Here is a 24,341-nt window from a genome sequence, read left to right as displayed (position 1 = left end):
ATAGCAGCCTCTGCAGGGAAGTGTTAGAATGATAACCATCTGTGCAATTTTATTCTATATAGGTTCTTATACTGCAATCATCACCTTCATATACCTGTGTGCCTTCCAGCCATGTATTAAGCAGTGTGTTTTTTCTCTCATCTTCTCCCCAGGGGCAAAAAAGTGTGTTTAGTGAGTTGTTTTGAATGTCACCTCCACTCCCCATATATTGATGTTAGAGAAGGCAAGGTCAAAGGAAAACACCTTGCATTTGGAATGGAAGGTGGAGAGGTTTGGGACAGTCCTTAGTTCCTATGAGAGTTTATTTCACACAGTCCTGGACTGGGCCCCCCAAAAATGAGTAGTCTGTGGTACTCACTACCATTTTCATCTGTCTGTACACAGTTTTATGCCTCTTTTGCACCTATTTAAATGCTTCTGTCAACACATTTTCTTAAAAGCCTTGGCTACATTGGGCTTGAACCACATCTGGAACCCAAACTGAAACTTAGAGAGAGAGAGAGAGAGAGAGAGTGTGTGTGTCCACACACCTATCTTCTAGGCTATTCAGGGTTCCTGTGTAAATGAGTACTACTAAAGTCTATCGGTAAATACAACATATAGGGCCCATTTTTGCCCGCATTTACATGTGTACAATTTCTATGACTTCAATAGAAGTTGCACCCTTGTAAATGAGGGCAGAACTAGGCCATTAGTGTAAACAAGAATCAGTCCCCAAGGATGTTTTACGCTGCCAGAGCACCACAAAGGAGCCTTAGTAGAAGTGAGAATCAGATTTAGTCTTTTCTTACACACATTAGCATACATATTGTACTTTTAAAATATTATGAAATTTATATTATTTATTTGAGAGAATATAGCATCTTTGAAAGCTAGTAGGACAGGCCTGCTGGTACCGTGAGCCAAATTCTACCTTCATTTTCTCACACACTTTTCATCCCTGTAGGCATTTCCTGGAGAAGATGGCATTGCAAGGAGAAAGCACGCCTGTTTATTTACTTTATTACAATACTCAACTATCTGGACAGAGCAAAATTCCTACACAGTCACAGATTGACATGAGTTATTGAAAACTGCAGTACTTACTTTCCTCATGAGGCCTGCATATTCCAAAGATGATCTCATCTTCTATGTGCTTCAGAATATCAAACTCCTCGACGTAAAAAACCAGCTCAGGCTTCCCACTAATCTCTTCCAGCTGAGGTTTATTTGCATTAAACACCCCAACAGAGTAGATAATAACACCTTGATCACGTAAGGCTGTTGCTGGACTTTTTACTTCATCCTGCGCTTCCCCATCTGTAATCAGGATAAGAAACTTTTTGACAGCCGGACGTGCACCTTTGGGAGGCTTGAAATAATCAGACACAAATGTCAATGCGCTTCCTGTTAGTGCATTGTCCCCCATAAGGCGCATCTTATCAATAGCACTGAAAATGTCAGTTTTTGAAGAGTATCGGTCAAGCTGGAACTCTTCCCGTGGTTGGCCACTGAACTGGATGACCCCAACCTGCACTCGGTCTGTGCTGATGTCAGATTTGTTCACCAGTTCTCTCATAAAGTTTTTCATTTTCAAAAAGTTCTCTGGTCCTATGCTTCCAGAACTGTCCACTAGAAACATGATGTCAGCTGTCATTTCTTTGCAGGCTATTGAAGAAAACATATTTATATTAGTATAACCCAGGCTGTACATTAAAAATGAATTAATAGACTTAACTGGGGCAGGGTGGTCTGGGATAGATGGTGGGTGTGACGTTGTGCAGTCTATATGGTTTTATAAAAACATGATAATAAGTGAATATAACGTAACTGGGATGTGCTTCATGCAAAAGGTCTCTTGTAAGGTATCACTACAAAGCTTATAATCTACTGAGTGTGATCATCCAATTTGTATAAATGTACCACTCTTGTATCTAAAACTAGAAATATAAAATATAACTCTGAGGGCCTATTGTAATTATGTAAAGTGTGGGCCATTAATGATGGTTTGGAATCTTGATGACTCCCATTGTCTGCAGATGGCTGTGTTTACCTGTGAGTCTTCCTGTATGTGTGTGTGCTGGCAAGTGAGTAATGAAGTCTTGCAGTGACATGTGATCATGTCACCTGAACTGGAATCCATCTTTAACCTGGTGCTTTTCCAGTGGGGGGGGGGGGGGGGTGTGGAAACCCAGAGGGACAAAGGGTTCCCGCCTTATGCAAAAGATATATAAAGGGGTGGAAGAGAACAAAGGGGAGAGGAGCCATCATGAAGAATCCCCTAGCTATCACCTGAGCTGCAACAAGAGCTGTACCAGGGGAAAGAATTGTGCCCAGGCCTGGAAGGTGTCCGGTCTGAGAAAAAACTTACTGAAGCATCTCGGAGGGTGAGATTATCTGTATTCAGTTTGATTAGGCATAGATTTGCGCATTTTATTTTATTTTACTTGGTGACTTACTTTGTTCTGTCTGTTACTACTTGGAACCACTTAAATCCTATTTTCTGTATTTAATAAAATCACTTTTTATTTAGTAATTTACTCAGAGTATGTATTAATACCTGGGGGAGCAAACAACTGTGCATATCTCTCTATCAGTGTTATAGAGGGCGAACAATTTATGAGTTTGCCCTGCATAACCTTTATGCAGGGTAAAACGGATTTATCTGGGTTTAGACCCCATTGGGAGTTGGGCATCTGTATGCTAAAGACAAGCACACTTCTGTGAGCTGTTTTCAGGTAAACTTGCAGCTTTGGGGCAAGTGATTCAGACCCTGGGTCTGTGTTGGAGCAGACGGGAGTGTCTGGCTCAGCAAGACAGGGTGCTGGAGTCCTGAGCTGGCAGGGAAAACAGGAGCAGGGGTAGTCTTTGCACATCGGGTGGCAGCTCCCAAGGGGGTTTCTGTGATCCAACCCATCACAGTGGGTGCTAAGATTTCTGGCTGTGCTGGTTAAGTGTGGGAATAGTGAGGTAGGTGGATGGATCGGGGGTGCTGTCTGGAGAATAGCTGGGTTAGGGAGCCTGGGGCCAGTATTGGGCCCTCTCTCACATGCTGCTACTGCCCCCTCCTCCAGTTGCTGCTATGCATTAGAATCTACTAGGGAGAAGCTAGAAGTGAGGCAGAGAGGTCACCCGAGTGTCACAGCAGCTTCCAGGAGAATCAACTGCAGAGCTGTCCCTGCAGCCTAACCGGGTGCATGAGGATCCGGATGGGCTGAGCGCAGGTATGACAGGGCTGCTACTTATGTGAGTGTCACACGAGTTGCATAACACTGGACAGCACTGCTATAAGTTTAGTAGGGTTGCTAAGGAGAGGTTTGCTAGGCACATGCATTTACACACACAGGAGAGATATAGCTTGTGCTTGGTTGTCTGAGCCACTTCCATTTCCGAACAGAAAAAGATTCTGTGGTTCACAAATCAATACAGGCACAAAAGATTCAGGGATTTACAGCTGTATATAAGCATATGACACTAGCATTCTAATAATGTACCTGTTAATCACAAACACCAACTTGACATAGCTAATGCTAGAGAATTTAGCTTGCATTTGTTTTCCTCTTACGCAGGGCCGGCTCTAGGTGTTTTGCTGCCCCAAGCAAAAACATTTTTGGCTGCCCCCCCCCCCCCCCCCCAGCCCTGGGCTCTCTCTCCCCTCCCCCACCCACCAACTGCACCCTCCTGCCGCCCCAGCCCTGGGTCACTGGTAACTTGCTCCCAGGGTGGGTCATTCAGCAGGAATTTTGGATGTGCACAGAACACAGACAGGATTGGTTCTCATATGGTTACAGAACTGCAGTAAAGTGGAACAATTTTCAGCTTGTGTGTTTGGAGGATATCTGGATGCATATTATAAGACTGTCCTACATAAATGAGGAAAAGTTGAGGTGCCTTTATTATTCTTTTGTTCCATTCTTTGTTTCTATGGGGAATTTGCCAATGCACTATCACTGTCTTCCTTTTAAACAAATAAAACTTAAACTAAAAAAAAAAAAAAGCAATGGCTGTTGAAAATAGCAATTCCAGTCCTAATAACCACTGGGAAGCATTTCTTGCTCAAATTTATTCTACTTTTTCTACAGCAAGTTACAGTGGATCAGTATATTTGATTTGGGAGAAATGAAGTAACAGGTGCCCAAACTGAGCTTGAGCACTCCTGAATTTTGAGGATGTTCAAATCTGGAAGGCAGGTGCTAGATTCCCTTTCTGAATATTAGCTAAATCTGGAAAAGAAAATCAATTTCTGCTTCCATGGCTCAGAAGTGTAAATCCTCCTATGTGCCTGGTACTGTATCTAAAGCTGCCCATAGAGCCTCCCCTCCCTTACTTTTCATTTTAAATTCTAGTGGGATCACCCTTGCTCGGCTTCAGATAGAGAGGTGCACTGTCCATTTAGTCCACCCAATTCTTTCTTTGGGGGAAAGCCCAGGGCTGGGGCAGCAGGAGGTGCAGGTGGGGGCCAGAGCTGGGGTGGCAGGGGGTGTGGGTGGGGGAGAGTCCAGAGCTGGGGCAACACGGGAGTGCAGGGGGGGGAGCCCAGGGCTGGGGGGGGGGCAGCAAAAAACCTAGAGCTCGCTTTGTCCCTACCATTCACAGCAAGCTGCAGCATGAGGTTTCAGTTCCACACTCCTTCCCCCTCCCTTTCCTGTTAATTGCGGCCGAGGGAATGCTGGGAAATGTAGTTCTTTCCCTGCTCCAGGGCCGGCTCTATAGGCAGGGAGCTAACCAAGGAACTACAGCTCCCAGGGCTCCCTGTTGGTTCTCAGCTCGCATGCTGGATTCTTGCACCCCTGCAAATTTGCAGCCCCAAGCAACTGCTTGCTTTGCTGGTGTCTAGAGCCAGCCCTGCTCTTACGTGGGGGGGGGGGGGGGGGGAGGAAGTGGTTGAAGGCTACTGAGCATCGCAGTCTTACAAAGGCAGTGATCTTAAATGCCACCCTGCCTGACTGCAGCCTGATGGTAGGGTTAGTGCTCTGTGGGCACCCAAACAATTCATGACACAGGTATTTACACTGGGACAATAGCACAATGTGACAAGTTGGAAAACACACTATTTGATGTAGGACTATCCTCTTCAGTTGAAAAGCCATCTTGTTTGTTACAGAGCGGAGGGAAAAAAAAAAAAGAGGAGGAAGGAAAAGGAGTGCTTTGATGCTCTGATTGAAACCAAATAAAAATACCCTTGCTTTTTTAAAGCATATACTGAACATACCCATAATAGATTTAAGAAAGAAAGAAAACTGCATTATTTACATGGCTTGCAACCATCTCAGTTCAAAATGTGCCCAAAGTATATTTATACATTTCAGTTATTCAGGCTGGAGTAATATGCTTATCGTGTTTTGAACTTGAAATTGTTTGTTACATAAGAGGAGACTCCGCATTCATATAGTGCTCCAAGTTCAAAGGGCAAAATCAAAATTTTCCCTTACCTTCTCCAGAACGGATCACTTGAACAATTTCATTTTTTATGTTTTTCAAGGAGTCAAACTCTTGCACAAAGAAAGTCCTGCTCTTTGACCCTGCAATCTCATGGAGCTGTGCTTCATTTGCATCTTTTACACCAATGGCATAAATATTAACCTTCTCATTCCTCAGTCTCTCAGCAGGCTCCTTCACACTGTCATGTGACTCCCCATCTGTTAGGACAATGAGGTAACAAGGCACCCTGCCAGCTCTCTGCTCCCTTGCCCTTTTAAACAGTGGCTGCATGAAAGTCAATGCTTCTCCAATATGGGTATCCCCATATATTTGCCTAATGTTGTCAATGGCCGTCTCTAAATCATTTGTTTTGCTGTATTCATCAAGTTCAAACTCCAGTCTTTTGTCATGTGAGAACTGCACAGCTCCAAAGCGAACTTTATTTGGCCCTATGTTAAACATCTTAATCACTTCCTTCAAAAAATTTTTGATGTCTCCGAAGGCAACAGGATAAATGCTTGTTGAGCCATCAATGAGGACATAAATATCAGCTTCCTCTGTGTCCACAGATCCTACATGGAAAAATAAATTGTATACAGCATTAGTGTGAGAACAAAATGTAAAGCGAGAAACACTGAGACAAGCACCAAAAGCATATAGACTTGTAATTAGGGCCCAGAGTCAACCACTATCTATACAATGACACAAACCCAGGTGGAGTTCCACAGTGGCTGAAAATCTGCCAGAGTGAGGTTATCACAGTGCAAAGTGACTGTAACCTTAAGGTAAAGTAACCATGTTTGAGAAATGCTGGTTACTTAACCTGAACTCCAATTATCATAAGGTATGTGATCCCTATCTGTATGCCACTTGAGGTGCGCATGCACTCCATGTGCCTAAGACCAGAAGATTTTTCAACAGCAGTGTCTCTTGGTCTGAATCTCTGCCCATTACCTTCTTGTGTTCCAAGTCGAGGGCATAAGGGACCACATGGACTGACCACCTCTTCTGTTCCTTTTCTACCATGAATACCCCAGGGAAGGGATCAGAAGGAGAGTGGAAGGAGGGTGGGAAGTGGAATACAGATCGGGACCACACATCTTGAAGAACACCAGTTACTGTAAGGTAAGTAACCAGAATTTCTTCAAATGACGGTCCCTAGGTGTATTCCATTCAAAATGGCTCACAAGCAGTACTCAATGAGGAGGGCGCAAGGAACCCTGATGTGTTTGGCAGCATGATCCTGCAATCTGAAAGGATACATCTGCTGAAGAAACTCATTCTAGGGCATAATGCCTAGTAAAAATGTGCATAGAGCTCCATGTTGCCACTCTACAGATCTCCAGAAGGGGAACTCCATGAAGCAAAGCCACTGATGTAACCTGTACACCTTGTGTGGGAGGGGTCATCGTCAGCTCACAGCTTGATGCAACTTCAAATCCATTTAGAAAATCTCAAATGTGTGAAAGGGGAAGCAAAGGAGACAACTAGATTAGGAGTTTCCCTGAAGGGTTCTGTCGTCTGCAGGTAGAATGCTCAGGCTCAATAAACATCCAGAGAATGGTGCTCCCTGTCTTTTCTGGTGGCATAATATGTTGGGTGGAAGATAGCTAGGTATATGACCTGATTTAAATGGTATTCAGAGGGAACATTTGGAATGAATATAGGGTGTAACCTCAAAGAAACCTTATCCTTATTGAAGACTGTGTAGGAGGGTCCACCTTAAGGGCCCCAAGCTCACCTACTCTTCTGGCAAACAACTGCAGAGACCGACTGCTTCTGTGCAAAGAAGGGTGGACCTCCCTATTCCTGTTTTTTGATATAGTGTACTGTAGTCATGTTAGATGTGACTTGACAATGCAGGGTATGGATGAGTGGCAGGAATCTTTTTCAGGCCTCATGCACTGCCCACAGTGTCAGGGGTTGATGTTTAGCTTGGATTCTTCCTGGGTACAAGAGCCTGGAGCCGCATGTTTATCCAAGTGAGCTCTCTAACCCCATTCAGAGGCATCTGTAGTTTTCTTCATGGGTGGGGAGGGGATGAAGGGAACCCCCCAGGTACACAGCCTCTATTTTTCAACCAGTATAATGACAAAACTCTGTGGGGTTGGAGTTGTAAAAACTTGCTTGTCCAAGCTGTGTTTGCTTGGACTAAGAAAGAAAGAGAAAAAAAAAAAAGCCTGCCATTGCTAACCCAATGAAAATAACTTAGGCACCAATCCTATACTGGGCTTTGTTATCATGGACCCTCCCTTACACCTATGCAGAGTCCCAATGACACCAAGAGGACTCCATAAAGACATAAATTGCTCCACTAGGAGACCGTGATGCAGGATCTTTGCACTAATTCAATAAAATAACATGAACCAGTCAATATGTTAAAAAGATGGGTCCGAGCTACAGTTTGGATCCAGATTCAGCTTCGGAACTGCACTTCCTCAAAGGCTAAAGTTTGGAACTAGATCAAAAGTTCAGGGGGCTTGGATCCAGGTTTTGGTTTAGGACCATCTCTACTTAAAAATCTTCCACCTAGAGAAAAGATAGAAATATAATTACTGGGAAGGTTTACCTGCTTTAAGTAGTTCTCTTCTTTCAGACTGGACATACAGCTTGTCCTGAATTTGATTCAAGAGTTTCTTTTGTAAAGTTTTGGCTTCTTTTGGCAGGTCAGAAAATGCCGTCAGCTTAGTAACATATTGCTGTTGAGGATATGATGCTATCTGGGTTAACTGGGTGTAATCAGCATTTTCAATGCCTATGGTGAATACAGTCACACCAGCTCTCCGAAGATCATGAGCTGCCTCACTTACGTTGTCTTCAGAGGGTCTGTGGGTGATCAGAATGGCTATTTGCTCTATCCCTTGGGCCTTTCTGCTTCCAGAGAAGACTCTTTGCCTTGTAGCCTTAATGGCAGCACCGGTGTTGGCCTTCCCTTCCCTTGGAGAAAAGCCCTGTACTTTCTGCAGAATAGCAGTTTTGTTTGTTTCTTCGCTCAATAAAGATAACACATGTGACTCACTGCTGTATGTCACTAGGCCAATCTTTGTACAATCCTTCCTCACATCAAGAAAGGAAACTGTATCTTGCAGGAACTTTTTAATATCTTCAGCATTTGGTTTTGAAACACCCTCATCTACTATGAACACAACATCAGCAACGGAATCACTCTTACAAACTGCAGTGGGAAGAGAGAGGAAAAGAACACAATATTAATTGTCTATTTCTTGGCCAATCCATGGAACACTCTTCTAAAATAGTTTCCCTCATTCAGATTTATCTAGAAACACAGGAATTGCCATACTGAATCAAATTAGCAGCCTACCTAACTCCAGCATCCTGTCTCCAGCAGTGGTCAATACCAGCCACGTCAGAGGAAGCCCAAAGGAAAATGCCCATTAATTAGTTGTTTCAGGGCATAAACCAACAACAAGAGCTCTTTTCTCTTGAAAATTACAAACTCTGCAAGAATAGTTACAGCTTCACTCCACCCACTCTCCATTCACTTTTGTGGAGTCCGGAGTTAGTCATGCATAAAGTCATGAACAGATAGGCACTGGTTTTCAAAATGTCAGGATTACATGCCTCTCTGTGTACACAGGTACCTGGTCATGGACATGTCTGTTCTCTTCCTTACTTTAAAATATGCATGTCATTTAATATTTTGAAAATTTAGCCCAAAATGTTCAAGGTGTCTTTCTTTCTAACACTGAATTACTTCTTCCAACCAATAAGATCACAATTTTTTCCTAGCCTTGCATTCCTTACCTTCTCTCTCAGGAGCACTTGCAATTATATCTGTTTGAATAATGTCCTCAATGATCTTGGTCAGGTTTTGAGAAGACATACTGAGATCCCTCACTGTGCGAAACTTATAAGAAAATTGAGATGTAGCCATTGACTGCAATTCTTGAGGAGAAACATCCTGAATCCCCATGGCTATGATTTTTACCCCGTCACTTTTCAAGATCTTGGCAGGCTCTTCTACAGCATCCTCTGATGCCCCTGAAGTCAAGACTACCAGAATTCGTTCTTTGTCTCTTCCACTAGCTGGTCCTTTGAAAAAGGTCTTGTGAACTTCTCGAAGGGCATTGCCAGTTTTTACTGAACCACCCTTGAATACAACATTTTTTTTTACATAATTCAGCATTGAGTTCTTTGCTTTATAGGTGTCCAGCAGAAATTCAACGTGCAAATCATCACTGTACTGGGCAAGCGCGATACGGTATTGGTTAGGAGTCGCTGTTAAATGACTGATCATTTTGCTAATAAAAGACTTCATAGAGGGGAACGCCTTGTTTCCCAGGCTATTAGAGCTGTCAACCAAAAGGACAATATCTGCAGATGTAGGGGCTGCAAAAATCAGAAAGTTAAATGTTATTACATATTTCTTACCCTTTATCTCTACAATACTCTGATGATACAAGCAATGCTTCACAGAAGAATTTATCCAGAGATATCCAGAAATAAAATGTCCAAAAGCTGAAAAATATCCTTCTAAGCCCAAGAATTCTCTCTTATATTTTAAGCTTATTTTATTATCATGAAAGATTACAAAGATAGGAAGTTACACGTGCTCAGCATCTGTTTGGTCCCTAGGACTTCCCAGGAGATGTAGCTATTCAGTGCTTCTCAGGATTGGATGCCTGCTTCCTTTTTGAGCTTTAAATATATTTTTTTAATTTCTACTGAATAGGACACACATTATCTAGCAACAGAGGGTCCTGTGGCACCTTTAAGACTAACAGAAGTATTGGGAAAAAGTGAGGTTCTTACCCACGAAAGCTTATGCTCCCAATACTTCTGTTAGCCTTAAAGGTGCCACAGGACCCTCTGTTGCTTTTTACAGATTCAGACTAACATGGCTACCCCTCTGATACTTGACACATTATCTAGAGTTTCCAGTTAGAGAAATATCTCTAAGTGCTAACTTCTTTCACATGTTTGTGACTATGGGGTGGCGACTACAGGCACAATGCACTCTGGTTTATTTTTGCTAACATTCAGTTCAGCACATGGCACAGTGTAGTTCACCCTTAGTGTGGAGGAACCATGCAAAGTCCCCTGAACCACTTAGGCTCAGGAATTACAAGGAATTGTGCACTGCAAAAAGAATCTCCATACTAACTCTACTGCAGAGGGCTGGGATGGAGGTGGAGCCCGAAATCCACATTTAGGCAGATCCTTATCCTTTGGCCCCAACTCCCAGTGCTCGTAGCTAAGAAGAGCTGAGACAACTACTTATGACTACCTCTTATGGAGGAGTCAAGGTACTGGGGTGAGAGAAGAGGAGCCGCAGTTTTACATGCTTACTCCAGTTTGGATGGGGGGAAATGTCACCTTCTCCTCTTATCCCTTTACTCTTCACTGGCACGGTCATATTTTACTTAACACAGTAGATCTCAAGGGTATGTCAGTGATCCAGACGGCCTTAAGTGATTAACAGAAGGGTTAAAATAAAGCACCCTTCCTCCTACTTTAATTTACACCTACACCACAGTAGAGGACATCTGTCACATTCCTGAGAATGAATATTCTCTCCCATATGGAATCCTATGGCAACTGTGGACTAAGTGTGCAACCCTCTTCAGAGTCTCATTGTGTTGTATGTCACAAAGTGGCAAAAGTTGCTTTTTCTTTCTGCCTTGATTCCTCTGTGCTTAGTTACCTGCCTGTCACAAGTGCTGGTTGCCTCCAGCAAGTTGCTAATCATCCTTAACCTCCACTGAAGTCAATAGGAGTTGAAAGCCCTCAGTTTTTCTCAGAAGAACTTGCAGCGTTGGGCCTCACTTTCCTCCTGAGCAACTTTCCTATTGACAACTTTTCTAAATTGTGCAACACACCTACCCTATCAGTCACATTGATCTGGCCCCTTCCGCGGCCAAATTCTGCCCTAACTTACACCACATACAATGCCACAATTTAGCTCTTCCTGTGCCTGGGATTTATACCAAGGACCCAGTTCTGCAGAATTTACATATAGAATCCCAGTGACCCCCACAGAACTCATGTGAGTAGGGAGCAGGACTGGATCCCCCTTTTGCACACGCTGAGTAATTAAATCCCAGGTACCCATTTGAAAATAACTAAATTCCATGAGTGGCCTTCATTTATACACTATCTGCATTTTCACCTCTGAATTTGGCCCTAATCTATATAAATCTGTCAAGGTTTACGATAACACTGATCAACCTAATATGTAAATCTAATGTCCATCTCCATTATCCAAACACAGTTTCAGTCTATTATACAAAGTCTCATAAGGTATAGAGATCCTGACTCAAGAGTCTCAGGCATCACCTCAATTTTTATTGGGAAAACTGGGGACTAAATATTGCATTTAAAAAAAAAAAATCAAATCACATAATACAACAGAATACAAAGGATACTGAAGTACCAGATGTCTGAGTTACTGAAGTTTGACTCCCAATAAGGAAGAAGAACAAAGTCAGCAGCATCTTCATATTATGAATGAACGTTCCAAGCTTTAATTCTGGAAAAAATAAAATAAAAATCCCATATATCAAGTATCACAAGGACCCTGGAACATGACTGCATAATGCACTAGTATAAGGAAACTTATGGGGTTGGGAAAGATGTAGTCCAAACCCAATATGCTGTTATAAGAACCTAAAGCGCTATAGATAACAGGAAAACGTAAAGGATACATTGTCTTCTTCTTTATCTATGTGTAACACAGCATGTACTCACCGCCGCGGCGCCTCCTGCTGGTTACCTCGGGAATTAGCTCATCCCAGCGTCGGAGCACCTCCTGCTGTCGCTTTTTGTCTTTTCATTATCAATCTCCACCACTGTAATTCAGGCGCTGCGTCCCTCCCAGCCCGTAGTGTCCCTTCTCCTGGGTACTGCCCCTCAGCAGTGCCCACACACTCGGGGTCCTCCCCTCCCCGCAGAACCCCAATCCCCTAAGCCCATCTCGCCTCAATGACCCACTGCCAGTCTTCATCTAGCCCTTTCCCTCAGGGGCAAACTGCAGTCTGAAGTGGCCACTCATCATCAGCCAGGGGGTTGGACCTGCTGTCTCTTCCTTCCCTGGCTGCCTCCCCACAGCCCTAATACCTCCTCCGGCCCTGACAGCAAGGCCTCTGCCTGGGGGTTTGCCAGGCTGGAGCTCCCCCAGCTCCTCTTCCTGCCTTTCCCCAGCACTGCACTGTCCAAGATACCCTTTTCGCTATCCAGCCACCAAATCCATCTCTCTCCAAGGCTGGAGCCTTTTTATAGGGCTCAGGGTGGCCCTGATTGGCTGCCTCCCAGCCTTTTCCTGATTGGCTCCCAGTCCCAGCCCTCCCCAAGGGCTTGCATTTAATCCTTTCTGAATCAGAGCAGGGTGACTGCCCCACTACACCATAAAAGCAGACATTAATTATTGTAATCTCACCTGTGTGGCACTGATGCCTCCAACCTTCCCACTTCATAGCTATTTAAAATGTTTCCAAGGTGATTTTGATGACATCATTTCCCCTTTGTACCCCTCCACTGGATTCCCCTTCTCCACTGAATCAGCGGCCCCTTACCTTTCAAATCTAGTTTCTTATTATGGCCCTGACCCTCACCTTCGCTCTGCCAGTGACACCCTTGAGCATTCATTTATCTGCTTGTCAGAGAAGTGCCTTCCTGCTTTTTCCCATGCCACCCCATGTGCTGGGGAAGAACCTTCTGACAACATTCACAAGCCATCACCTTATTCTCACTGAGATTCCTCCTTGAAACCTATTTTTAAAAGATACAAGCCTACAAACCATTGCCATCTGGGACTGATTAGGCTGGGAGCCAGCTGTTACTGAGACCACGCTGAGTTATGCAAATGTGCCTGGCTTAGGGTTGCCAGGCATCTGGTTTTCGACTGGATCACCTGGTTGAAAGGGGACCCCGGCTGCTCCGGTCAGCGTAATAGTCCAGTGGGCGGTGCAGCAGGACTAAGGCAGGCTCCCTGACTGCCCTGGCTCTGCGCAGCTCCTGGAAGTGGCCAGCATGTCCCGGCGGCCGCTCGGCGCAGGGTTGGATCAGGGAAGCTGCGCTTGCTGCCCCCACCTCAAGCACTGACTCAGCAGCTCCCATTCTTCCTGGCTCTACTGTTAGTTTTTCCTTCTCTCACTGCCCCTCCCATTTGTCAGTTTATTCGCCTGTCCGTACTTTCTAACTGCTACATTGCAACCTCTCTGGGGTAGGAACAGTGCCTAGTACAATGGGGCCCTAACCCTTGATGAGGGTCATTAGGAAATACTGCTGTGTTCTTCAATCAGTGGCCTGCCTGGGGCCAGATCTGGGTCATGAGGGCCTTCCCGCTGGCCCACTGGGCATCAGCTGTTACAGTAGAGCTCCCAGCAGGGAGCAGGATGGAAGGACGCCCCCACTACCTGGCTCCAGCTCTGCCCTGGGCAGCGGGCTCCCAGCAGCTCCAACCGCTGCCCAGTCCAGCTGCAGCCTCCCCATGCTGACCTGCCTCCCAGTGCCCTGCCCGAGCCCAGCACCTGCTGGTTTGGAGGACACTCTGCAGCATGAAAGGGGCCCCTTGGCTGGGGAATGCAAGGGCCAGAGCTGCTGGAAGCCTGGGGCGTGCTTGAGCCAGGTTGTGGAGCTTCCTTTGCAGAGCCACCAGTGGGGAGCAGGAAGGAACAGCTGGTGCCCAGTGGGCCAAACAGAAGACCCTCATTCATGGCTTTGGCCCCTTTCCCTCCCCTGCTCCAGAGCATCCTCTGAGCCGGCAAGTGCCAGGCCCTGGTGGAGGAGACCGGGGGCGCTCAGAGATGGCTCAGCACAGGCAGCCAGGGCCAAGCAAGGGAGCATGGGGGTTGGAGCTCCCAGGAGCACAGGGTAGACTCAGAGTCAGAGTCAGAGATGAGTCACGGGGCCAACCTTGCAGCAGAGCCCCCAGCTGGGAGCAGGAGCTGGGCACAGGCAGGAGGAGGCAGGGACAAGACAGGCTCTGGGGGGTGTCATATCCTGCTTCCCTGGGCATCTACTGCCCCCATCTTCCTCCCAGCTCCCCTCACTCAAGGAGTACTAAGTAGGCTCCTGTCTCCTGCAACTACTCCCTGTCTCTCTCCCCACCCATCCTAGGGAACTGAAAATCCTAATGACCTGAATGAGCATGGGAGGCACACCGCTGATTCAGATCATCAGGATTTTGGTTTATTTGCGTGAGTATCAAACATTTCCACTTCGACTGTGTACAGAACTTCGACTCCAAATGCAGTCCGTCATCATGGTCAGTGACTGAATGAAATTTCACTGTGAAACTACAGCTAAAAATAGCATTTCCCTTAATCCCAATGCCCAAAGGTATCAGACATTCCCCAAGACATTTGGATAAATGGACTTCACCTGTATTTCATTTAGAATCTTTTTCATTTACATTTTAACACACTGGAGCTATGCTGTGTTGATACATTTCAATTTAAGGGGGTACACTTTCAATCAGGCGCTTAATCAGGTGCCTGTGCAACATAAAGCATAAGAACATAAGAATGGCCCCATTGGGTCAGACCAAAGGTCCATCTAGCCCAGTATCCTGTCTTCCGACAGTGGCCAGTGTCAGGTGCCCCAGAAGGAATGAACAGAACAGGTAATCATCAAGTGATCCATCCCCACTCGCTCATTCCCAGCTTCTAGCAAACAGAGCCTAGGGACACCATTCCTGCCCATCCTGGTTAATAGCCATTGCTGGACCTATCCTCCATGAATATCTAGTTCTTTTTTGAACCCTGTTATGGTCTTGGCCTTCACAACATCCTCTGGCAAGGAGTTCCACATGTTGATTGCGTGCTGTATGAAGAAATACTTCCTTTTATTTGTTTTCAACCTGCTGCCTATTAACTTTATTTGGTGACCCCTAGTTCTTCTGTTATGAGAAGTAGTAAACAAAACCTCCTTATCTACTTTCTCTACACCAGTCATAATTTTATAGACCTCAATCATATCTCCCCTTAGCTGTCTCTTTTGCAACCTGAAAAGTCCCAGTCTTGTTAATCTCTCCTCCTACGGAATTGGTAATTGCTGTGCTTTTACTAGAGAGCAAACCCTGAAGAGCCCTTTGGCCATAGAGAGAACCTGTTGGCCTGCCAAGATTGGGACATTGCCTTATAATGTAATGGAATACCACTGTAATACTAAAGATCACTACAAATAATAATGACTATTATTGCATATCAGGCGCTCTGCAATGAATGCTACCACTGTCCCTTCCAACTACATATTTCTCTGCATTTCAGGTTTAATATAAAGAAATTTCTAAGCGTTCATGTTTTACGGGTGTTTTTATGTGCCCCTTGTGTATAGCTATTAGAACATAATATTTAAACAAATAAAAAACAGCTAAACGAGAATAAGGATTTAGAGTGGTAGCTGTACAATGAAATGGCTCTCTGCATGCCATTGTGACACAAGACCTAGCTGTACTTTGCTGAGGGATGTTAGGCCTGAGAGCCCTCAGAGCCTCTTACGCTTTTTACAGACACTCAATAAACCCTTCTGTTTTACGCTGGCTGAGAGTCTCTGCAGACTAGAGATCAGGGTTGCATTATTCCCTCTGGATGTGGAGGCCCCGGGGTCCAGAGCGAGTGGACTCCCTGACGGGGCCAACGGCGAGAGAGAGGTGTGCTGAAGGCTCAGAGAGGTGCAGTCCCAGGAGGTGGTGGAGCCTACAGCTTAATCTAGGGTGACCAGACAGCAAGTGTGAAACATCAGAACAGGGAGAGGGGGGTGGGAAATAGGCACCTATAGAAGAAAAAGCCCCAAATATCAGGATTGTCCCTATAAAATAGGGACATATGGTCACCCTAGCTTAACCCCCGAGAGAGAGTGGACTCCTGAGAAGGACTGTAACACTGAAGATGGTTCCTCCCAGGGACTGTTCGGAGCCAAGAGAGCACGGGTCCTGTGAGTCCGTAACAACTTGTTGCTGAGTGACTTGTCTATGGAAGTACTAACTTCTGTGTCATGATATTTACTTGTAGGTATGTTATTTGGCCACTAGATGTCTCTGTGCTATACTGAAATTCCCAGCAAGGGTGCAGTCTCTGGTCCCACAACAGATGGAAGCCAACTTGTTTTGTTTGTAGCTTATTCCTATATTAATCAATGTTTCCTTTGTAAGGGCTGTGGCTACACTTACTATGACAATCTCCACATACGTCCAAATCCTGGACCCACTGCACAGTTGGGAGTAAATGGACTACCCTCTAGAGGAAGCATATGGGAGATGGAATCCTCTGCCCAGATCATAGATTGGTTATGAACCACTTTGCAGCAACTACCACAGACTAAAAGCTACATCACCTGTACACAGAGGTGAAAGTAAGCCGGTACGGTCCAGTACGGCATACCGGCAAGAGCCAGTACGCTGTGCCGGACCGCACCGGCTTCCGCGGCGGGGATTTAAAGGGCTCTGGGCTCCCCGCACCAGCGGGGAGCCCAGAGCCCTTTAAATCCCATCCGCAGCTCAGCAACCGGGCTGGGGCCCGGATTTAAAGGGCCCGGAGCTCCGCGGCAGCTGGAGCCCCAGGCCCTTTAATTTGCCCCTGAGCCCCAGGGGCTCCCAGCCACCTCTGCAGCTGGGAGCCCCCCATTGCTTTAAAGGCCCTAGGGCTCCCAGCTACGGCCGGTGCCCCAGAGCCTTTAAATCTTGAGAGGCCCCGCCTCTTCCGGTTGAGGCCACACACCCTCAGGACTCCGGCAGTACCGGTAAGTCCTGTAAGTTACTTTCACCCCAGCCTGTACACCAGTTGCAGCCACTCTCACAGGGAATCTGCTTTCTTTTGGAACCACCATCCCTAGCAGAAAAGCTCTCTGCCTTGTGATGCAGGGAGCTCCTGGAGTGCTGGGAAATGCAATTGGTGCAGATTCCTTGCATGGATGATCTTCATCCCCCACCTCCTTTCCACAAGCACTGGAATCGAACATCAGTCTGCACCCTTCAAGTTCCTCCACTCCAGTGGAGGGTAGTGGAGGGAACGGGACAAGCCACATAAGGCTGGCCCTACTGTCATTGATGTGTGACCTGCATCTTTAAAATCAGAACTGAGTGCATAGAATAAAGTGATCTGTAAAGGGAAGTTGCATTATGGGTGTATGAACACCCAAAAAACTCCACTCTGATCTATACCTGCAACTGCCGCACACTTAACAGCCCTAACACAAATCCTCGTCCTTCCTGCCCATTGGAGAATGGGGCCCAGCAGGCAGCCTCAAGATGAGGAGCAGGGCAGTACAAGCAGAAGGAGCCTTGACAAATGGCCAACAGGCTGAGGCAATGACAGAATGAACAGTTGCTCCTGTGGCCACACCTCTAAGCAAAACATCTGTAACGACCCTCAAAGAATATGCTCGGTTCACGGAGCCTCTCTGACAGTCGGAGAGTTGGTTCAGCAAGCTCTGCATGCCCCCATCCCTGTTATGTAAGTACCCAGCATAGGGAGTGTATCAGGGCATTTTGGGGGTGGGGTAGGTATGGCACAGGCAGTCCTATTGCCAGCTATTTCCTAGCTGCCAGAAGACCCATACAGACCATGGTCAGCTGGGTTCAAGTTAAGCCAATGCTAAGGGCTTCCCTAAACTGTATTGGGGGACTAACCAGCTCTTTGAACCCCCAGGGAAGAGGAATCACATTGCCTCCCTTCTTAGTCCCATTGCAGGGCTCTGCATCAGTATCCTAGAGATGAATTCAGGCTTGGAATCTGTATGACAAAGCCAATTTCTATGAAGGTCAATCAAAACGACACTATCCAGTATAGTTTAGATTCCACGCTTTGTTTTCTGACTTTATCTTTCTTTAAATAATCAGAACAGTCTCTTTGTCGTGAAAGTGCAATTTACAAATGTAGATTTTTTTTGGTTACATAACTGCACTCAAAAACAAAACAAAGTAAAACTTCAGAGCCTACAAGTTCACTCAGTCCTACTTCTTGTTCAGCCAATCGCTCAGACAAACAAGTTTGTTTACATTTACGGGAGATAATGCTGCCCTCTTCTTATTTACAATGTCACCAGGAAGTGAGAATAGGCATTTGCATGGCACTTTTGTAGCTGGCATTGCAAGGTATTTATGTGTTAAACATTCATATGCCCCTTCGTGCTTCGGCCACCATTCCAGAGGACATGCTTCCATGCTGATGATGCTCATTTAAAAAAAAAAAAATGCGTTAATTAAATTTATGACTGAACTCCTTGGGGGAGAATTGTACGTCTCTTGTTCTGTTTTACCCGCATTTTACCATATATTTCATGTTATAGCAGTCTTGGATGATGACACAGCACATGTTGTTCGATTTAAGAACATTTTCGCTGCAGATTTGACAAAATGCAAAGACGGTACCAATGTGAGATTTCTAAAGATAGCTACAGCACTCAACCCAACCAAGATTTAAGAATCTGAAGTGCCTTCCAAAATCTGAGAGGGATGAGGTGTGGAGCATGCTTTCAGAAGTCTAAAAAGCAGCACTGCGATGCGGAAAATACAGAACCCGAACCACCAAAAAAGAAAATCAACCTTCTGCTGTTGGCATCTGACTCAGAAAATGAAAATGAACATGTATCACCCCACACTGCTTTGGATCGTTATTGAGCAGAACCCATCATCAGCATGGATGCATGTCCCCTGGAATGGTCTGAAGCATGAAGGGATATATGAATCTTTAGCGCATCTGGCACGTAAATATCTTGCGATGCCAGCTACAGCAGTGCCATGAGAACACCTGTTCCCATTTTCAGGTGACATTGTAAACAAGAATTGGGGAGTATTATCTCCTGCAAATGTAAACAAACTTGTTTGTCTGTGCGATTGGCTGAAGAAGAAGTAGGACTGAGTAGACTTGCAGGCTCTAACATTTTACATTGTTTTATTTCTGAATGCAGGGTTTTTTTTTTTACATCATTCTACATTTATAAGTTCAACTTTCATGATAAAGAGATTGCACTACAGTACTTGTATTAGGTGAATTGAAAAATACTATTTCTTGGGGGTTTTTTACAGTGCAAATACTTGTAATCAAAAGTAAATATAAAGGGAGCACTGTACACTTTGTGTTCTGTGTTCTCATTGAAATCAATATATTTTAAAATGTACAAAACATCCTAAAATATTTAAATAAATGGTATTCTATTATTGTTTAACAGTGCAATTAATTGCGTGATTAATCGTGACTAGTTTTTTTAATTGCTTGATAGCCCTAATTAAATTCTATTTACCTGAACTTGCTGCTGACTGTGATGCTCACTTCAGAGTATTGTTCTTCTTGTTTATATATTTTATACATAAATACACACACACACACACACACACACACACCTGGATCAAGCGTGGACCAATTTTTCCCATATTTTCAAACTATACATAACATCTTGCTGTAGAGTAAACTGATCATGAATTTCAAAGTGTGATACTATGACAGATGTGAAGGCTTGTTTAATTAAAATTTTGTTGCCAAACTTTACTCAGATTTCTTTGAAAATGGAAGTGACTAGTCAAAGCCTGTTTCATATTTTTTACAGGAAAATTCCAAGAAAAAAAAACTCCATGTGCTGCCTTTTCCTGTTAAAAAATATTGTACTGAATTCACGAAAATAGCATCCTGGGTGGATACGTTCCCGTCACTTCTGCTTTGTGGTTCTGGGACAGTTATGATTTAACATTGTTGCAGTATAAAAATAGTACTGCAAATGCTTCATAAAACAGTTAATGGAGCTCCTAAAAAAAAAAAAAAAAGGAGTGTGTGACCTGCTTAAGTATGGATTCTGCTGTTGAAAATATTTTAATTGAAGGTCACATCAGGCAAAAGAGATATTCTACCCCATAATGGGAGTAGTCAATGTGCTGCAGCAATCGCCATTACAGAGTGCTAAACTCTGCTCCCCACAACATAACTCTGCTGATTATTGATGGTTTCCATAAGGAGAAGCAGGAGAAATTAAGTAAAATTCACGGGTAAAAGGGAGAGCCAACCGACAGAATGATAATTCCATAAGGACAAGGGTTTTACTTGTATCTGTCACATCAGGAAATCTACACTCAAAGAGCCAAAGTGTACACTCCCCAGAAATGCTCATGTGAAGGGAGAGAGGGGGGCCAATAAATTTCAACTTCAACTCAGGGATTACCTTTGAATTGTCCGCTCACTTGGAGGGATCGGGAGAGCCATCAAGAAGGGAAGGGTGCTGCCTCTCAGCCCCATAGAGTCTCCTGAACTACAGGGAAAAGTAAGCTTCCCATCCCACAGAGGGGTGGCTTCTTGGTGCTGCTTCTCTGGCAGCCCTCCACCCCGTGGCAACGTTCCTTCTGCAGGAACCAGGCTGCCATTGGCCACGCATGCACATCTCTACAAGAAACAAACCATTCACCACAGGGGTTCAAGCAGGAAGTGGAAGTAAACGCTGTTTCAAGAAACTGTTACTATAATCATAGATACCTATTGGGAAAGCAGTTGCACAGGAGGAGAGCAGAACTGCTCCTCCTAGGAATGTGCAAACAATGCAGTCTCACATAGTGCACGTTGTCTGGGGCCTGCCTTTGGTGACCTAGGTTTTGGGGGCAGACGTAATGGCAGACTTTTTCAACAAGACGACAATGGAAGGGTAGGGGTAGAAAAAAAGTTTCCAGGAAGGGGAGTTGGAGCAGTAAAAGCCTCCGGGTGGAGAAGGCAAGGAAGGTGATGGAAGAAAATTGCCCCTCTGCGAAACTTCTGCATTTTCTCTAGAAGTATGCAATGCCTCCACTAATATGGGTCCCTCCTTCTCCTGAATGGGACCTCCCTCCCCGTGAGCCCCTGCGGTGCCCATTCTTTGCAGTACACCCAAGGGGAGATTCTGGCAGGTAGTGGGAAGGGGGGATAATGCAATGGAGGAAAGGGGGCTGATCATTAATTTCTAATACTACATTTTATACTGAATGATGATGGCAATGTAATGTTATAGCAAATGTTCAATACTATTTCAAAATGCTTGAACAATACTATTGGGGATTCTGCTTTTTACCACTCAGCTACAATCACCGGTAAATTATACTCCTGGCCTGGCACACCAACGTGCCTGTTTTTCTGCTCTCTACACACATCTCACTCTGGGAGAACAAGCCAGGCACATTTCCACTTTCCCCTTCCATGCCCAGATCCAGACAGAGGCATAAGGGAGATCTGTTCTCCTAGGGTGACCAGATGTCCTGATTTTATAGGGACAGCCCCAATTTTTGGGTCATTTTCTTATATAGGCTCCTATTACCCCCCCCCCCCCCCCCCCACACACACACACACACACACCCTGTCCCGATTTTTCACACTTGCTGTCTGGTCACCTTATGTTCCCCTGAGTGGTTATGCAATCCTGGACAAAGTCTAGCTCTTTGTAAACACGGCAATTTTGGGATCACCTAGTGCAGTGGTTTTCAACCCCTGGGGATACACAGAGGTCTTCCAGGAGGTACATCAACTCATCTAGATATTTGCCTAGTTTTACAACAGGCTACATAAACACTAGCAAACTCAGTACAAACTAAAATTTCAGTAAGTGTGCTGAGACACTTTTGTATTTTTATGTCTGATTTTGTAAGCAAGTAGTTTTAAAGTGAGGTGAAACGCAGAATACGCAAAACAAATCAGACTCCTGAAAGGGATACGGTAGTCTGGAAAGGTTGAGAACCACTGACCTAGCAAGACCTGAAAAGCAAAACACACTTGTCACTTTTTAATATCAAGTCTTATTGCATTTTTGAGGAACCTAGTAATCCCTGCCTTTAAAGTCATCAGGTTAATATATCCATTTACTGGAGGAGGTTAAAAAATCCTTCTTTTAGATGCATATATTTCTAGTGCTGTGGTGAGCAACCTGCGGCCCGTCAGGGTAATTCGCTGGCGGGCTGCAAGACAGTTTGTTTACATTGACTGCCCGCAGGCACGGCTGCCCGCAGTTTCCACTGGCGGGGAACGGCGAACTGCAGCCACTGGAAGCTGCAGGCAGCCGTGCCTGCAGGTCAATGTAAACAAACTGTCTCATTGCCCACCAGCAGATTACCCTGACGGGCCGCAGGTTGCCCACCACTGCTCTAGTGCAATAATTTCTCAAATATAAATTACTACCATGCCTCAATATCTTCAAGTCAGAGCATAAACAGAAAAAAAATATGTGATTATAAATATGACAAACCTAGGGAATTCTTCGTATTCTGTATGTTAGGTTGATTTGTAAAAGTAAAATATTAAAAAATAATAAATGCTGGAGTTTTGTGTAATATTCAGGTCAGAATAAGAATGAAATTATCTTGGGGATATTAGATTTTTCAAGGATGGAACACCTTCATTTGCAAACCAGCATCTTTTAATATACAAAAAGTACAGTGTGTATATGTATAGATTTATATACAATACATTAACACAAGCAGAAACTCATCATAGTTAAGATTGCAGCAGGACACGTCAGACTCACCCAAAATTTTAGAAACATTGAAATAAGATATGAAGGGAAAAGCCTCTGGTATTCATTGCCACTTTCTCATACCCTTCAACATCATCAGTAACTCTTTCACTTCCAGCTCTAGCAGATACTGAAAAGCCATTTGTACCCCAATTTTAGCAAACTTGTGCTCTGCCACAAAGCCTTAGTTTGAACCTCATATACTTTTGTATCAAGAAACTGGCACATCTGACTTTCATACAATCTGTATACAAGTAACATCATTCCACCTTACCATCACAGAGGTTGATTTTTGTGTTAAGAGTACAAGTATGACTAAGGGGGTACATATGGCTTATCAGTATCCAACGGAGAAAGAAGTGGATGCCTTATGGAGTGTTAATAATAATAATGCCTATTTCTTATATAGCACTTCTTATCTGTAAAGCTCAAAGCATGTCACCATTTTGAATGTATTTATCCCCACAACACCCTTATGAGGAAGTGTTATCATTCCAGTTTTACAGATGGGGACATCAGACACAGAGGGGCTAAGTGACTTGCCCAAGGTCACAAAGGAGGTCCACGGCAGAGAAGGGAATTGAAGCAGGGTCTCCTACATCCTAAGGTAGTGCCCTACCCACTGGACCATCCTTCCCCTTTACTATAGTTGTGGACAAAAAAAAAGTAAAACATTAATCAGCATTAGGGTTGTGCAAATGTATCAGTAATTTAAGAGTTTAAAACATTACAAGAACATTGTAATTACCTTAAAAACAAGCATTGCATACCCAGGAAATTCAGAGTTAAAAAGTTAAACTGAAATATGTATACACACATTGGCTATATATGATGATATAAATAAGCGGAGAGAAGGGAAAAGATTATACTGATAGATCTTTATACAAATAAAAGTTCAAAAGATTTTAGAGAAAAATCTATATATTACCAAAACTTCAGAGTAAAAATTTCAGACTAACAGTATATTTAAATGCAAAACCTGCCATAGAGTGAAATGTAATTTTGTAGCTTTCCTTGGTAATGCAGAAAACAGCTTGTGATACTTACCACATAAAGGGAAGATGTTTATCAGCTCAAAACTTTAGACCCTCCAAAGTGGCTCAGGAAAGACTGAACCCCTTTTAAAAGCAACTCTATCAGTAGTTTGCCAAAAAAGCCCTCCCATGATGACAATTAAAATATGTATCTTTCAAAGGCTTCCAAACCACCAGAAATAATCCCCTCCCCTCTCCTCACACAGTGAAGAAGGTTGGTCTTCAGTGCCAAGTTCACTGCCAGCAGCAGCAGCAGCTGTGAGGGTGAAGCTCAGGGCTTCACCACTCTCCTGGGTTTCTGACTAACCTGATTTCACTTTGAACATCAGTCATTCCTGTAAATTCTGCAGCTGAGGGCTGGGTAGCAGCCTTGGGCAAGGTATTTTTTCTCAGCACCTTTTAGAAAGGATGCTGATGTTTTCTTAAATTAACTATATTAATCCCTTCCCATGCTTCTTATCACAAGTTTTTTTACTGCTGGGATAATGAGGT

At 44.4% G+C, this 24,341-nt stretch overlaps 1 protein-coding gene across 1 annotated transcript in view; it reads right to left on the bottom strand.

The window, feature by feature from the left end:
• Nucleotides 1–24,118, bottom strand: part of LOC101947957 (collagen alpha-6(VI) chain-like) — a 29,876-nt gene extending 5,758 nt beyond the window's left edge. Inside the window, exons 1-6 of the mRNA XM_065583601.1 lie at nucleotides 23,863–24,118; nucleotides 11,795–11,890; nucleotides 9,166–9,750; nucleotides 7,970–8,575; nucleotides 5,412–5,972; nucleotides 1,087–1,647 (exon numbers count right to left, since the gene is read on the bottom strand). Of these exons, the coding sequence (XP_065439673.1) occupies nucleotides 1,087–1,647; nucleotides 5,412–5,972; nucleotides 7,970–8,575; nucleotides 9,166–9,750; nucleotides 11,795–11,861 (2,380 nt within the window). The 5' untranslated portion in view covers nucleotides 11,862–11,890; nucleotides 23,863–24,118. The remainder of the gene's footprint in view (nucleotides 1–1,086; nucleotides 1,648–5,411; nucleotides 5,973–7,969; nucleotides 8,576–9,165; nucleotides 9,751–11,794; nucleotides 11,891–23,862) is intronic.
• Nucleotides 24,119–24,341: the final 223 nt, after the last annotated feature.

Source organism: Chrysemys picta, chromosome 2 (genome assembly GCF_011386835.1).
Source record: "Chrysemys picta bellii isolate R12L10 chromosome 2, ASM1138683v2, whole genome shotgun sequence".
NCBI lineage: Eukaryota > Metazoa > Chordata > Testudines > Emydidae > Chrysemys > Chrysemys picta.
Note: the sequence above shows the minus strand (reverse complement) of the source record. Positions and strands in the feature narration are given on the sequence as shown.